Here is a 14,275-nt window from a genome sequence, read left to right as displayed (position 1 = left end):
GTAGTTGTCATATTCCGCAGACCTTGTCTCTCCTTCTCTATCTCCTTGTTTACTGTATTTGGTCTCAGACTATAATAGACCGTATTTTCCAGACTTGTATTCATATTAGATGCTCATGTACTCAGTGACACCAGATTTTGGGAAGTGTTCGTGTCAGTATTTGTGGAATTTTGTATTGTATTAAATTATAATATTTTCAAACTTAAGAGAAATTGTGGTTTATCGAGATTATCGGCTTGCCTAGTATCGAGATAGGCACCATCACGACAGGTTGGGATTTTGGGTCGTGACATTTAATCTCGTTCCCCCCGAAAATCATATTGATCGTCAAACGCAGAGGATCCTCTCCTGCTTTTGAAGGTTCCGCGTTATCGCGACTGCGGTCGTAATTGTTTTTAGCCTGATCACTCAAAAATTCTCTGAGATGGCCATTTTTCAGTAATGTCGCCACCTCTTCGCATAGATGCCGGTAGTCCGCAGTCCGGTGACCGTTTGTCCTCTGGTATTCACACAAAAAATTAGGATCCAGCTGCACTACAGTGACGTTGAAGTTGTATTCAGAAATCCTGGGGTAGCGAATCTATCTGTTGACCGGAAACCTCTATCGCGTCCTTCGGCCCGTTCATAGGGCAAAAATCGACCCTTTGAAGACCGTTGATTTTTGTCGAAATCATCTTTTGATTTCTCCTTATTCTTCTCCCGTTCCTGATCCTTGGCCGACGCCGAGAAACCAAGTTGATCATCCTCAATCCTTATCTTTGACTGGTACTAGTTGTGAACACCCGCTCTTGTTGTTGCCTGAAACTCGAGCAAACATTTTTTCAATTTCCGGTAAGCGTCTAAACTTCTCAGATTCAAACCCTTGATGAATGCTTCAGCTGCCCATTCGTCCGGTACAGCCGGTAGCAACATCCTTTCCTTCTGGAATCTGGTCACAAACTCCCACAGCAACTCGTATTCTCCTTGTGCAATCCTGAATATATCGGTCTTTCGAGCCTGTACCTTTCTGGCCCCGGCATGGGCCTTGATGAAAGAGTCTGCGAGTATATCAAGAAAGTGTATGGAGTGCTCGGGCAAAAGCGAATACCATGTCAGGGCTCCCTTCGTAAGAGTCTCCCCGAATTTCTTCAGTTAATACTGACTCAATCTCGTGGGGAGCTAAATCGTTCCCCTTCACTGCCGTTGTATAGGTGGTGATGTGCTCCTGAGGATCTGAAGTCCAATCATACTTTGGCACGTCTGGCATTTTAAATCGCTTCGGGATCGATTCCGGTGTCATGCTTGGTTTGAACGGCAATTGTGTGTACTTCTTTGAGTCCGACCCTTTCAGCACTGGTGGTGCGTCCGGAATTTGATTGATTCGGGCGTTTATCTCCCTCATGAACCACATGAGTTCGGTTTTAAAAGGATCATTCTCATTGTTGTTACCGGATCTGCCACCGTTCCCCCCGGCTCTATCAAAGCCGACTTCGCCCCTTGGGGTGTTGTTATCGACCCTCTGCGTTGTTTGATTCGGGGGAGCACCAGGAGGAACTGCACCTTGTCCATTTGCATTGTTGGAAGCACACGACAACGCCTGCTTTAATTTCGTCATGACCTAATCATGCCGCGAAAGATGGCCCATAATGGTCCTTCGTTGTTCCCTCTGGATCCTTACTGTTTCAACGACGTGCTCATCTTCAGCATCGCCAGGGGTTGCCTCTCGAACATGTCGTGGATATTGCTCTTCGTGAACCGGCGTGGCCTCATTCCCCTCGTTGCGGGTATCACTTATGGAAAGAGGTATTTCTTACTACACAGACTAACTTCTTTTCTCATAACAGAGGTGTATTTCAGTTTTCGTAGAAAGAGGATTTTTTTTCTGACGACATTAGGTTGAAAACGTCTCTCCGGAAAACGTTTTTAGTTTTTCCTGAAATCTTTTTCACCATGTTTTGAATCTTTTTCCATATCTTTTATAATGATGATAATGCATGCTATGTTTTAAGGGACAAATAAAAGTTTGGTGCATCCACATGATTTGATAGCTTATGGTTACAAATGAAATGTTATATGTTTCGTATATGATGAAATATCAAGTGATGAATGTTTTAGATACGCATACAATTTCATTCTTAGGAGAATATGAATTATAGAGTATGCATCTTTTTTCTTGTCTCACTTTTGAGATAGTCTATGAGACTTACCGAGTACTAATGAACCAGGTTAGAAGAATCATGCACAATTGACTCCAAAAAGATAACTTAGTTGTTGAAGCATAAGAGTAACAATCCGAAACTTTAACGTTCGAATTCCACCTACAGTACTTGACTTGAGCCCATCTGCTCCCACCGTGATGGACAAGATTACATATGTTTTAATCGAAGTGTGCCTAGACACCACAATATAATATATAAATAAAATCACCTGCAACCGCAAATTCTTTTCCTTTAATTTTGGTCAATACTCAAAAGGCAAGATTATGCTATTTATTTACAAAATGTAATCAAGAACAAACTATAGCCTTTTGCGTTGCTTACAGGCCAGGAGGTTTGAGAAATGGAGTGAAGCGGAATATACCATCCAAATCCACAGGAACGTTAATAGCTCGAGTAACAATTTCTGGCATCTGTGCTTTTCCCTTCCATGTGTTGAACCATGGTCCTCCCCCAACTTCTAGACCTGCCATATTGCTTCTAACATCCAAAATAACCTACAAAACAGCACCAATGTCATTGAAAATAAACGAAAAGCGATTAATGTTGAAGTAGAGCAAAACTGTTGGCTGACAACTGGATCAAAATATGACGTAAAGAAGTTATGAAATAGGACGACATCCGCCATTTTGTTTGCATCAAAACTGTACCATAAAATTTACATTTTCAAATCTCTTTCTATTGCACCAGTGGCTAAACCAAGGTACTCTTTTAACAGGTGAAATTTTAGTGGTTGGAGGGTAAGGAGTTATTTACCTTAACTGCAATACGTTAATTGGTAGAGCAGACCACCAAAGTAATATATGTAGCGTTATCATTCTTTAATATATTTGAATTGTTTGCTTAACAAATTGGGCCAATAAATTGTATAGAACTGTCTAATGTGGAATTATATCGAGTAAAAAACTGAACATCGCAAAACAGAAATGTCAAGCTAAGTAATTTGGGTGAAAGGAAAATATCCCCAAAATTTAACAAAAATAAAAGTCATAGACAAGCTTAGCAAGCACATGAAGTGGATGATATGAATTGTAGAGATCTGGTATGTAGTGAACAGTAATGCAATAATTATTATGTGATAAATAATAATGCAAGGCTCTTTTGCGGTGAATAACAATACATGTATTGTTATACAGAAATTTCCTAATTTAGGGGCATTTTTGTCTTTAAATATTCTTATCCACTATTGTTAATACAAGTATTCTTATTCTGCATTTTGTAAAATAGCACAAATTCAAATATAAGTTATATCGACATTCATAATACAGGAATCTGGTTTCAGGTATTCTACTACAGAGTTGGAGTATATGGAAACAAGTTTTCTTATCCCCAAACTATACGACCCCTAAAAAATTCATGCATCTCTACTTTAACTTCCAAATATGGTAAGTATGCCCCAAAATAACATGTACCTTTCCTTTACTTCCATTACTCTTTCGTTCCCACAATTGCAGTCTTAGATCACCGAAACAAGTGTCTCTACATGCAGGAGCGAGACCCATCTCATCTGTGGGAGCGCGTAATGTGGTACCAGGATCTTCCACCGTTGCTTCCAGTTCTACCTGTTCAAATCACATATCCAAATTAGGTATCTAATGCATCTACCACAAACACGCTAAAATCAGCTTCCCGCTAATTAATGAAATTCAGGTCTTTAATAGGGCATTAATTTCATTTGGTACAGACAAACCAATAGCTACATTGGCTTCAGCACTGACGCAAGATATCGGAAAGGAGTAATATTCTGAAAATGCAAACTTACTGTATGTGTCTCATTCTCCCCAAGTATATGCCATTTACCCCATTGAGCAATTTCCCAACTAACGCTAGCATTCCATGGAACAAATTCATAGAAAATACCTCCATAGTGAATTCCTATCTGCAAGATTTGTAAAAGATAAGGATTAATAAAGGTAGTGAAATTACATAGTAAAGCCAAAACTAGCAAAGTAGAAGCTTTCAAGATACAGCATGAAATACCATCCGTCTAAATGCATTGCTCAAATCAAGTTCGAATAAAACTGGTAACCAATGAAGAAAAGGAAGTACCAAAGCAGCACTTTCGAAAGTCTGACTCAATCCAGGAAGTTGCCTCAATCCACCACCAGCAGTCAAAGCAACATCTCCAATTGCACCTTCAAAGACACTGCATTGCACCTGTAATTAAAAAGATTGGATGCAAACTGAGAAAGGAAAATAATGATGCATTGCAGTTCCAGTACTAAAGAATGTCATTTACGACAAGTTTGATGAGCAACTAATTGTGTTCTTTGCATATTAGTCTGTTCAGCCTGACACCTACCCTTCTTTTTTCTTTTCCCTTCCAAATTTCAAGAAAACATAGGAGATCTAAGTTGACACACTGGCTAATTGAATAACAAATAGTTCATTGATTCTTCAGCCGAGTTTACCTATCAGAAATCTCATGGAGGGTATACCCTGAATGCCAAATATCTGATCCCAAAACTAGTGATCCAAAAAAAAGAAAGAAAAAAGTAGACACGATATACATAATGGTTCACAATTCTTGAGCAAAGTTGGATACAAACAAGAAGCTGCAAATAATTGAATGTATTCTGCAAAGTGAGATGCCAAGGAGGTAAGAGGTACCCAAAACCACTTTCTTGGGAAGGCACCACCCCAGTTCTTTTCAGAGTACGAAGGAGCATTTTGAAACTCATACCGCTGACCATCCCACTCTATCCAGCCTGGCAGAAGAGATCATGATTAGGTACTTCCTCTTATTCCTTTTTATGTTTATCAAACAAATAACAACACATTGCACTCAACTTTATAGCTGATAAATATTTGCATTTCAACTCTAATCGTTAAAGTACATGAAATATGGATCTGGTTTCTAAAGCATAGTCCAAAATACCAACCTTCTTTTATTTCTTATTTTGTAAGTGTCAAATACCAATCCTACAGTTCTGCGACTCTCAATAGGGTCTCAGGGTGACCCTAAATGGACTTGAAATGCTTTTCAAAAGAAAGAGTTCTACTTTTAACCCAGCTAGTATATAGTTCAAAAAGAAATAGTCAAATGATCAAATCTGATTTCACAATAGCATATCTGTCACGTGGTTATCGGAGATCACAATTTAGATAAAAAGATCATAAAGATCCAGGTTCTCGTATTAATCCTGATGACTTGGTAAAAATGAAGAATTGGAGGACCGAAAAGGAGGATGTAAAGAGGCGTATAGGACCTTATAAGTCCAAACTGGGGCCAAGAGATCAGACTGAAAAAATTATGAGTTTAGATTAATGAAGAACTTCCAACTCATACAACAGAGAACCCCATGAAATGATATATGAGCAGAGAAATTCTTGATAAGCTAAAGCCTAACTGAAAAGTTGGGAAAAGAATTACTCCCTCTGTTTCAAAAAGATAGTCCTAGTTTGACTTGGCACAAACTTTAATAAAGAAGGGAAGACTTTTAAGATATTTGATCTTAAATAAGCCATAGCATTGTGTGGCTGTAAAACTTTAGAAACTTGTGGCCTGAAACATGCCATAGCATTTGTGTGGCTATAAATGCTTCTTATTAAGAAAATATTGAAAGGTGCCCATCTTTTTGGCACAGGGAGGAAGTAGATATTACCTGTTGAAAGTCCAGCTGCCATGCATATTTGCCAATGCGGTTCAAATACAGGAAAAGCAGCAGGCCATCCTGCTGTGGACTTCTGCTTTGAGTTAACGTCACCCCATCCATAAATGGGCCGCGTGCTATACTCCCAGCTAGCAGTTTTCACAATTTCAGTATAATCTGTCCTGTCAAGTTGAGTCATGTCAATCGATCAGCACCTATATGATGACCGTACAAAAAATTAACATACAAATCTATTTCTTTTTCTTCCCAAACTTTGAGCAGAAAGTATATTAGGACTTAATCTACCTTAATTACAAGATAATAAAGGCCAAATATCCTTCAAATGTGAGAGAAGCCTAGGACCAGAGATTGCTCTTTGAGAGATGGGTAAGGCAATCCACAGGTTTTAAGAAACTTTTTTTTTCAGGTAAGGTTCACAAAACTTGTTTGATGCTTGAAAGGAGAACTTTGCTTGAAAAGAAAGACAGCAGCAATTGTTTGCTAATAACTAATGCTAATAGCATGGTAGCATACATTATACAACATTAAGGCAAAAGAGCTGCTCAAGAGAATGCTATTACAAGACGACAATACAGCTCTTTTGAGAAGGAGCTATACATCTCTTAACAGAGAACTGATTGATACAGCTCTATGATGCAGGTATAAGACACAATAATTGGTTCTCTAAACTCTAAAATAAAGGTGACGTAAAAGCTATCATAAGAAGATAATACGAGTTATAATTCACTAGTGACAACTACAATGAAAACTCCATTCTGGTCCATTCAGATGTACAGTAAGATCCTTGCTTTGTGCAACAGTGTAGCTGCTACAACCTTTGATATGCTTGTTATCAAGTGTTGAATACAAGATCCTAGGGTTGTCAAATCCAGCACCATCTTAGTATTGAACTGAAAAAACATATCTTCTCCAAGAAAAGAAGCAAAGCACAAAACATTCCCCGCTTCTCAAGTGAGGGAAACTAAAAGGAGAAACAGTATATCAAACTCTTTACATAATGTAGAATTAAGTAGCCTAAGAAGGTGAGATGAAATACTTAATACCCAAAGAGTATCATAACAACTTGAAGCAAAAAATGCTGCTGAAATTGATTTCTGCTACACTCTGTTTCAAGACAATACGCATATTGGAAACAACACAAGAAACTTTTCAAGAAATTAGTACCTCCCGTCATCGCGAATACTTCCTTGATGCCAAAGTGGGGTAACTTGAAAGCCCTCTACAACACGGCGATTAAACTCCTGCACAAGCCATTAGAAAGACATAAGGTCAATCATAGGGCATACTGGGTATGTGAACGATAGAGTTTTCTTATAGGAAATGTCACCAGTGAACGAAAAGAGTGCCTCAAGTTTTTATTCATTTAGTCATACAGCTAGCCTAACTATTATAGTAAGACCAGCAACACGAGATTGAGTAATAAGCCTAGCTTTTTGCTTTATTTTTCCACACAAAACATGGATTTACATATTACTTGTCAAAAAACATGATCTCTGAAAATATATTACTAAAGGAAAAAGACAGTTTAACTGAGGGCAGAAAGAAATGGAGAGACCTGAGGAGGAACTTCTTTTTTTGGAGACCTAGCACTATTTTGGGTAATGAAGGTGTTCCCAAGCATCAGTTCATGCCTACCTGATAATGAGATACTGTTATTAGTTAGCGCGCTGGAAAGTTTTTAAAATGAACAATGGGACAGAATAACATACTACAATAGGGGAAACAATACTAGTCCTTCTCCGACAAGAGACGATTCTAGGTAGGATATGAAATAAATAAACAAAGACTGTAGGCTATATTGAAAAGTAATCCTCTTAGAAAGATTTGACTCGTAAAGAATAAGAGAGCATTCATGAGTAAAGAAAACCATTGGACTTTACATCACCGTGGTCTTAACAACACTGTCGAGGTGGTCAAAAAGAGAAAACTCATGATACATAAAGGAAGACAGAAACCTTCTTCTGCTAAAAAAGAAGGAAGATAAAGAACAGGAGTAACTTTCATTTACTGAACCACTACTAAGCATGAGAAGAGAAGATCATCCACTTCAATCCTAGTACAACAGAAACACATTATCAGCTCAAAATAAAGAATCACATAGAAAAAAGTAAAAACATACTTCCCCAGAAGTTTGAAGACTCTTGAGTATATTGACAAATATACTTGTCATCTGGACCAAGAATTTGAGCTCCCACTCCAGTAAAGCGAGGTCCATATTGCAGCTCCTCAAAGCTACTCAATTTCTTTGGAAATGCAGGATTCTCTACAGAATACATAAAGCAGAAACTCTGTCTGCATTCTGGAATTGATACCTTAAAGAACCAACCTTCAAAGAGTTTTCTGCTACTTCCATCAAAATGGTACCTAAGACATCAAAATAAAAAATGACTTATACTGCACCAAACTACCAAGTAAATTATCACTAACGGATCCATCCTCCTACTACATTGCATTCTAGATATCAAAAAGCAAACTCTAACTCCAAACTACTTCACCCCTCCAATCTTTTCAGAAAACAAGTACTGCACTTTTCCAATTCTTCTAAACAACTTTCTCTTCCATGTTTCAACTAAAAATCAAATATATAAATTTGATGGGTGCTTAAAAATCAAATATTTTTGAGAAAACTACCGTTTTATTTCAAATCCATTCAACTAAATCATCAATTGGCAAGTATTTCAATTATTAAAAATCAAATATTTAAATTTGATGAGTGCTTAAAACTCAAATCTTTTTTGAGAAAATTACTGTTATATGTCAATATCATTCAACTAAATCATCAAAACGGCATGGATTTCAATTAAAAATCATTTACTACATAAATTTGATGGGGTGCTTAAAATCAAATATTTTTTGAGAAAATCACTGTTATATGTCAATTCCATTCAACTAAATCATCAAAAACAAAAAGGGCATGGATTAGTAGTCTTGTTACCCGCTATGAGGAGTTCGAAGCGGACGATTAGAAGGTGTAGAAGAGTAAATCGGTTTTACAACCTCCCTATTTTCCTCTTTAATCATTTCAACAGATGAATCAGCTCCTGCGACTGCTTTCACTACACATGCATGTCTTGATTTTTGACACTGCAGCTTCAAGGTTGATGAGAAAGTGTTCAAATTCTTGAACTTGGTCAAAGAGAGAATTTTCCCATTTGTCACTGAAGTTGCAGAATTAGTAACAGTCCAAGAAAATCCAAGGTTTTTCTTTGGCTGACAAATTGGAGAGATGGTGGATAAATTGTATATGTTCTCCATTGTTGTACAAGATTTGAGAGGTTTAGTCAATTGGGTTTTGGAGCATTGCTAATAAGAGGTGAAGTGAGAGCTGCAACTAGGAGTATTATTATTTTCTGGTATTTTATAAGGTGACTTGTCGAATTTTTAATCTCACTAAAACAAGTGTGCAGTTTGCAACCAGCGACGTGAATAATGTGAGAAATATGTGATCTGCAAATTACTGCTACTAAATTGACCACGTTTACCCATAAGCTTAATTATTTTCTTGACACCTATAAGGTTAATTATTTAGCATCATAATTTCTAATTTTAAGGTAAATGATGCATTGAAAAATATGATGATTAGAAAAATATGCGATCCCAATGGTATTTTTAATTTCTTATAGAGGTTTGAAATTGTTTAGGAGAGAAGTCAGAATAGAATAACATACCAAATTATTTAATGATATATTGAGAAGTGTAGGATGCCCGACCAACTTAGAGAAAGTACCTTAATTCTATTACAGTAATTTATAATAATAATAATAGAGCCAACTAAAATTGTGCGAACCATCACAACATTAAACTTATGAGTCATACGATGAAATTTAGAAAAAGAGTGATGCAACGTAAACTTAAGAAAAAGTGATAAAGAATCAATTTAGATTTATGTTAGATAGATCTACAAGAAAGGTCATATTTTTGCTCGAAAATTAATCCTTTAATGAATGTTGGAAAAAAAATTATATTAGATATATAAATTTTATAAAGTTGTTACTAGCAATGGCTGAGTGCTGAGGCACTCGTTACTTTTGGAGTCAAATACTATATTATCTATAAAGAAAAACTATTAATTCATACAAATATATATATACTGAATATCCATTTTCAGTAGCAACTCCATCTTATAATTTAGTTGAGAATCCATAATTTAAAATTTTGGGTTCGTCAGTAGTCATTAGCGTGAGAATAATAGTAAGAGATACAAAGACGTTTAATGTATTCATGGGTTTACATCAGAAATAAAATATTGAGCTCATACATATTTACCCTTGTTATGTATTAGCTAAATAATATAATACAAAATGAAGTACCATGGCTTATGCTATGTTGACGAATTGTACTAATTGACGGAACCAACAATGGTCTCAACCAAAAGTTTAAACTATGAACAAGCACTATAGAAAGTAAGAATTTTAGGATATATAGAATTAAGATTGAACATAAGCAGTGCAAGTTTAGTCAACATAAGAAGAACAAAATCAGAGGTAAAATTAAACGGAATTGTGATGCCTAAATATAAATTTAGGCTTGTTGTCCAAGAAAATATTTTTAATAATTTATGAGAGTAAAATAAGAAAGACCTTAATTTAACATATACACACACATTTGTACTTTATTCTTTTTTTTTTCTTTTAGTTTTTTATAAAATCGTAAAATGTTCACTTTTTTAATTATTTATGATGGTAAAATAGGAAAGGTACAACTTATTTACCTAAAACTTATTTTCCTGCATCATTAAATTATAATTCAGAATATTGTTCCCATTTTATTCCCAAGGGGAGGCTTGCAGCTCTCTCCAAATCAGCATTTTTAAGAGCTTGTGAAATTAAATTACAATACATTTTATAAATTAAAATGCATTTCATATTAAGTGTCCAAAAGATATTGATGTATCAGTCTCCCAATAAGTAACATCGATTAGTAATTTTGGCATTCATCGCTCAGTATAGTATCTGTTGCAGGCTCACAATAGATGCTGATGATGCTTAAAGATTCTACATCAGAGACTGTCGATTTGCATCACAAATTAACATTTAGTGTTGAAAAATTCCAACTTTGTTTGCTTTTCTAAGTTCTATATATAATTTAATCGAGGCATTTTAGAACTATTCCCCGTATAATCTACACTTGTATTTAATTTATTTTCTTAATTATGTTAGTTGCTTAGTTAGTTTTGTTAGTTGGTCAGTTGTCAGTTAGTTGCCACCTGTATAAATGTGTATGAGTAGAGGAACAAATATTTTGTACAATGAAATAATAATTCATTTTTCTAATTGAGTGCTCTAATACTCTAGAAGCTTGTATTGGGTTTTCTCTTCTCTCCCTCACTAAGGTTTTGCTTGTCCACCATTAGAGCTCGCTTGACTCATTTCTTTTTCTGGTTATGTGATTCTCAATTCATGTGACATTCTTTACTTTTTGTCCCATTGAAGAAGTAGTTGCAAGTCATGCTTGGCAAATAGCTATGAATCAAGAATTTGAGGTACTATATGCAAATAACACCTAGAGTCTAGTGCCACTCCTAATCGGTAAAAAGGCAATAAGTTGCAAATGGTGTATAAAGTGAAGTATAGGGCAAGTGTTGAAAGATTTAAGGTCATGCTAGTAGTGATATGATACAACCAATAGGCTGGTATAGATTATACGGAAACATTCTCACCTATTGTAAAAATGACAATTGTAATAGCTTTGGTTGGGACAACAGTGAAGAAGGGATGACAGCTTTTCCAGTTGGATGTCAACAATACCTTTCTTCATAGGAATCTACATGAATATTTATATATATAAGTACCTTAAAGACTTGTTGTGGACATGCCAAACCTGATATGCAAATTGACTAAATCTTTATATGGACTTAAATAGGTAAACAAACAATGGTATGAGTAATTAACTGTAGTAATGTGCTATGGAGGATACACACATTCACTGCTAGATTACTCATTATTTCACAAGAAGGATGGCTCCTTAGTGGTATTTATAGTTGTTTATATAATTGATGTTATTATAATAAGCACTCACCAGGAGGAAATTGGTTCATTAAAAACTTTCTTAAATAGAACGTTTAAGATAAAAGATCTAGGAAGACTACACTATTTCTTGGGGTTTAAAGTGCTCTATTGGGATGATGGAGTTCTGATATCCTAAAGAAAGTTCACTATGGATCTCCTTAAAGAATTTGGCTGCACAAAATATTCTGACATCTCTTCACCTCTGGATCCCTCTATTAATTTGAAAGCAGACGAAGGTCCCATGCTGCCAGACCTTTCTTGGCATATCCTACAGTGTGCAACATCAGTCAATACATGCAGATCCCCCGAGAAGCACATTTTAGAGCTACATATCATGTGTTGAAATATAACGATCTGGTCGGTCGTTTTGTGTATTATAGCATCGTTCCCCTATTTATCACTTTTTCTATATTCATTTGTGGTTATATGACTTGTCGGGACGGTTGGTTTGGGGATGTGTCGGAGTGAATTGGGACACTTAGTCTCAAGGTTGGAAGCTTAAGTTGAAAGAGTTGACTAGAGTTTGACTTTTAGGTAAGCGACTCGGGAATGAAGTTTTGATGGTTCAGATAGCTTCATATGGTAATTTTGGACTTAGGCGTATGTACGGATATTGGTTTAGAGGTCCGTATATCGTTTTTACTTACATTGACGAAAGTTGGAAAGTAGAAGGCTTGGTAGGTTGAGAAATTTGATCGAGAGTTGACTTTGCTGATACTAGGTTCAGATTTCGATTTCGGGATTGGGAATAGGTTTGTTGTGTCACTTGGGACTAGTGTACAAAATTTGAGGTCATTCGGAGTTGATTTGATATAGTTTGACATTAGTTTTAGAAGTTGAAAGTTCATTAGGCTTGAATTGGGGTAAAATTGGTGATTTGACGTTGTTGGATGTGATTTGAGGCTTCGACTAAGTTCGTATCGATCATTAGTTTCATTAGGACTTGTTGGTATATTTGGATGGGGTCCCAGGAGCCTCATGTGTGATTCAGATTAATATTTGGACTTAAGAAATTGCTGAATCTTATGGCTTCTAGTGTGATCGCACCTGCGAGGTCTTGACCGCAGGTGCGAAGTCACAGAAGCGACAGGCTTATCGCAGAAGCGGAGTTAGCTGGTCTTGGCAATGGCCGCAAATGCGAGATATTTTCCGCATATGTGAGCCCGCAGGTGCGAGATTTTTGCTGTAGAAGCAAATATGGGCAGGATAGGCTGGAGTTCCAGAAGCGGAAGTTCTCCACAGGTGCGGACAGGACCGCAAGAGCGGTCTCGCAGGTGTGCATTTTTTAGCCGCAAGTGTGATTGGTTGGGTGTCTAAGTGAATTCTGTAGATGCGGAAATTTGACAACAAAAGCAGCATCGCAGGTGAAACCATTTGGACCGCAGATGTGGATTGACTGGCAGAACTTATAATCGAAGGGTTTCATATTTTTCTCTCATTTTAGACTTGTGAAACTTGGCTAGGGGCGAGTTTTAGAGGGTTTTGGCTACAATTGAAGAGGTAAGTGAAGATTCATCATTTTCATTAATAAATCTTGATTATCCATTGATTATTATACCTAGTTTATGCGTGTTTGAAGTGAAAATTGGAGATTTTAGACTATGTTGTTGGAGAGTAAGATTTGATGACTTGAGGGTCGATTGTGATGGGAATTGTATAATTTTAGTATGGTTGGACTCGTAATTGAATGGGTATTCAGGATTTGTAAATTTTATCGGGTTTTGAGGTGCAGCCCCGGGGTTGATATTTTGGGTTGACTTTCCGATTTTGATTAAAGATTTTAACTTCTTATTTGATTCCTCACATATTGTTGATCCCTCTTATGTGTAACACTGTTAAACTGAACATTTTGATATATGTTTATCTGAGATATGAACGGTAATGATTGATTTTGGGCCATAGAGTCGGTTTGGTATTGATTTTGAGGTGACGCGTTGCAACGATCCAGCCGGTCATTTTGAGTATTACAGCCATGTTCTCCCATTTACTGCTCAACTTATGCTTTACAGTTATTTTATGACTTACCGGGTTAGTTGGTTCGGGTCTGGAAGGATTTCTGAGTGAAATGAGACACTTAGTCTCATAATTGAAAATTTTAAGTTATAAAAGTTGATCAGATGTGGACTTATGTGTAAACGACCTCGGATTCGAATTCTGATGATTTTAATATCTCCGTATGGTGATTTTGGACTTAGGAGGGTGTCCGAAAAATTATTTGGATGCCCGTAGCTAAATTAGGCTTGAAATGGCTAAAATAGAAATTTAAGTTTGGAAGTTTGACCGGGGAGTTGACTTTTTGATATCGGGGCCGGAATCCGTTTCTGAAAATTGGAATACCTCCATTATGTAATTTATGACTTGTGTGCAAAATTTGAGGTCAATCGGACTTGATTTGGTAGGTTTTGGCATTGGAGGTAGAAGTTGGAAATTGTTCATTAGGCTTGAATTGGAGTGTGAT

At 36.5% G+C, this 14,275-nt stretch overlaps 1 protein-coding gene across 1 annotated transcript; it reads right to left on the bottom strand.

Annotated features, from left to right (window-relative positions):
- Positions 1–2,224: 2,224 nt before the first annotated feature.
- Positions 2,225–9,154, bottom strand: LOC104098970 (probable tocopherol cyclase, chloroplastic). Its single transcript, XM_009605826.4, has 10 exons — positions 8,745–9,154; positions 7,929–8,173; positions 7,365–7,444; positions 6,974–7,050; positions 5,801–5,970; positions 4,806–4,903; positions 4,245–4,352; positions 3,958–4,074; positions 3,608–3,757; positions 2,225–2,692 (listed from the first exon to the last, which is right to left on the bottom strand). The coding sequence occupies exons 1-10, from the start codon at positions 9,062–9,064 to the stop codon at positions 2,516–2,518; spliced, it is 1,542 nt and encodes a 513-aa protein (XP_009604121.1). The 5' UTR covers positions 9,065–9,154; the 3' UTR covers positions 2,225–2,515.
- Positions 9,155–14,275: the final 5,121 nt, after the last annotated feature.

The sequence above is a fragment of the Nicotiana tomentosiformis genome, chromosome 8 (genome assembly GCF_000390325.3).
Source record: "Nicotiana tomentosiformis chromosome 8, ASM39032v3, whole genome shotgun sequence".
In the NCBI taxonomy this organism is placed as follows: Eukaryota; Viridiplantae; Streptophyta; class Magnoliopsida; order Solanales; family Solanaceae; genus Nicotiana; species Nicotiana tomentosiformis.
This window is presented reverse-complemented; position numbering and strand designations above follow the sequence as displayed.

What these genes read in the sequence shown, in the direction of transcription:
- LOC104098970 (XM_009605826.4), bottom strand. Translation starts at nt 9,064, where the DNA reads ATGGAGAACATATACAATTTATCCACCATCTCTCCAATTTGTCAGCCA. An exon ending in CTTCGAACTCCTCATAGCGG is followed by an intron (nt 8,174 to 8,744) that starts GTAACAAGACTA and finishes TTGATGTCTTAG; the next exon opens with GTACCATTTTGATGGAAGTA. An exon ending in GGCAGCTGGACTTTCAACAG is followed by an intron (nt 4,904 to 5,800) that starts GTAATATCTACT and finishes CTCTTCTGCCAG; the next exon opens with GCTGGATAGAGTGGGATGGT.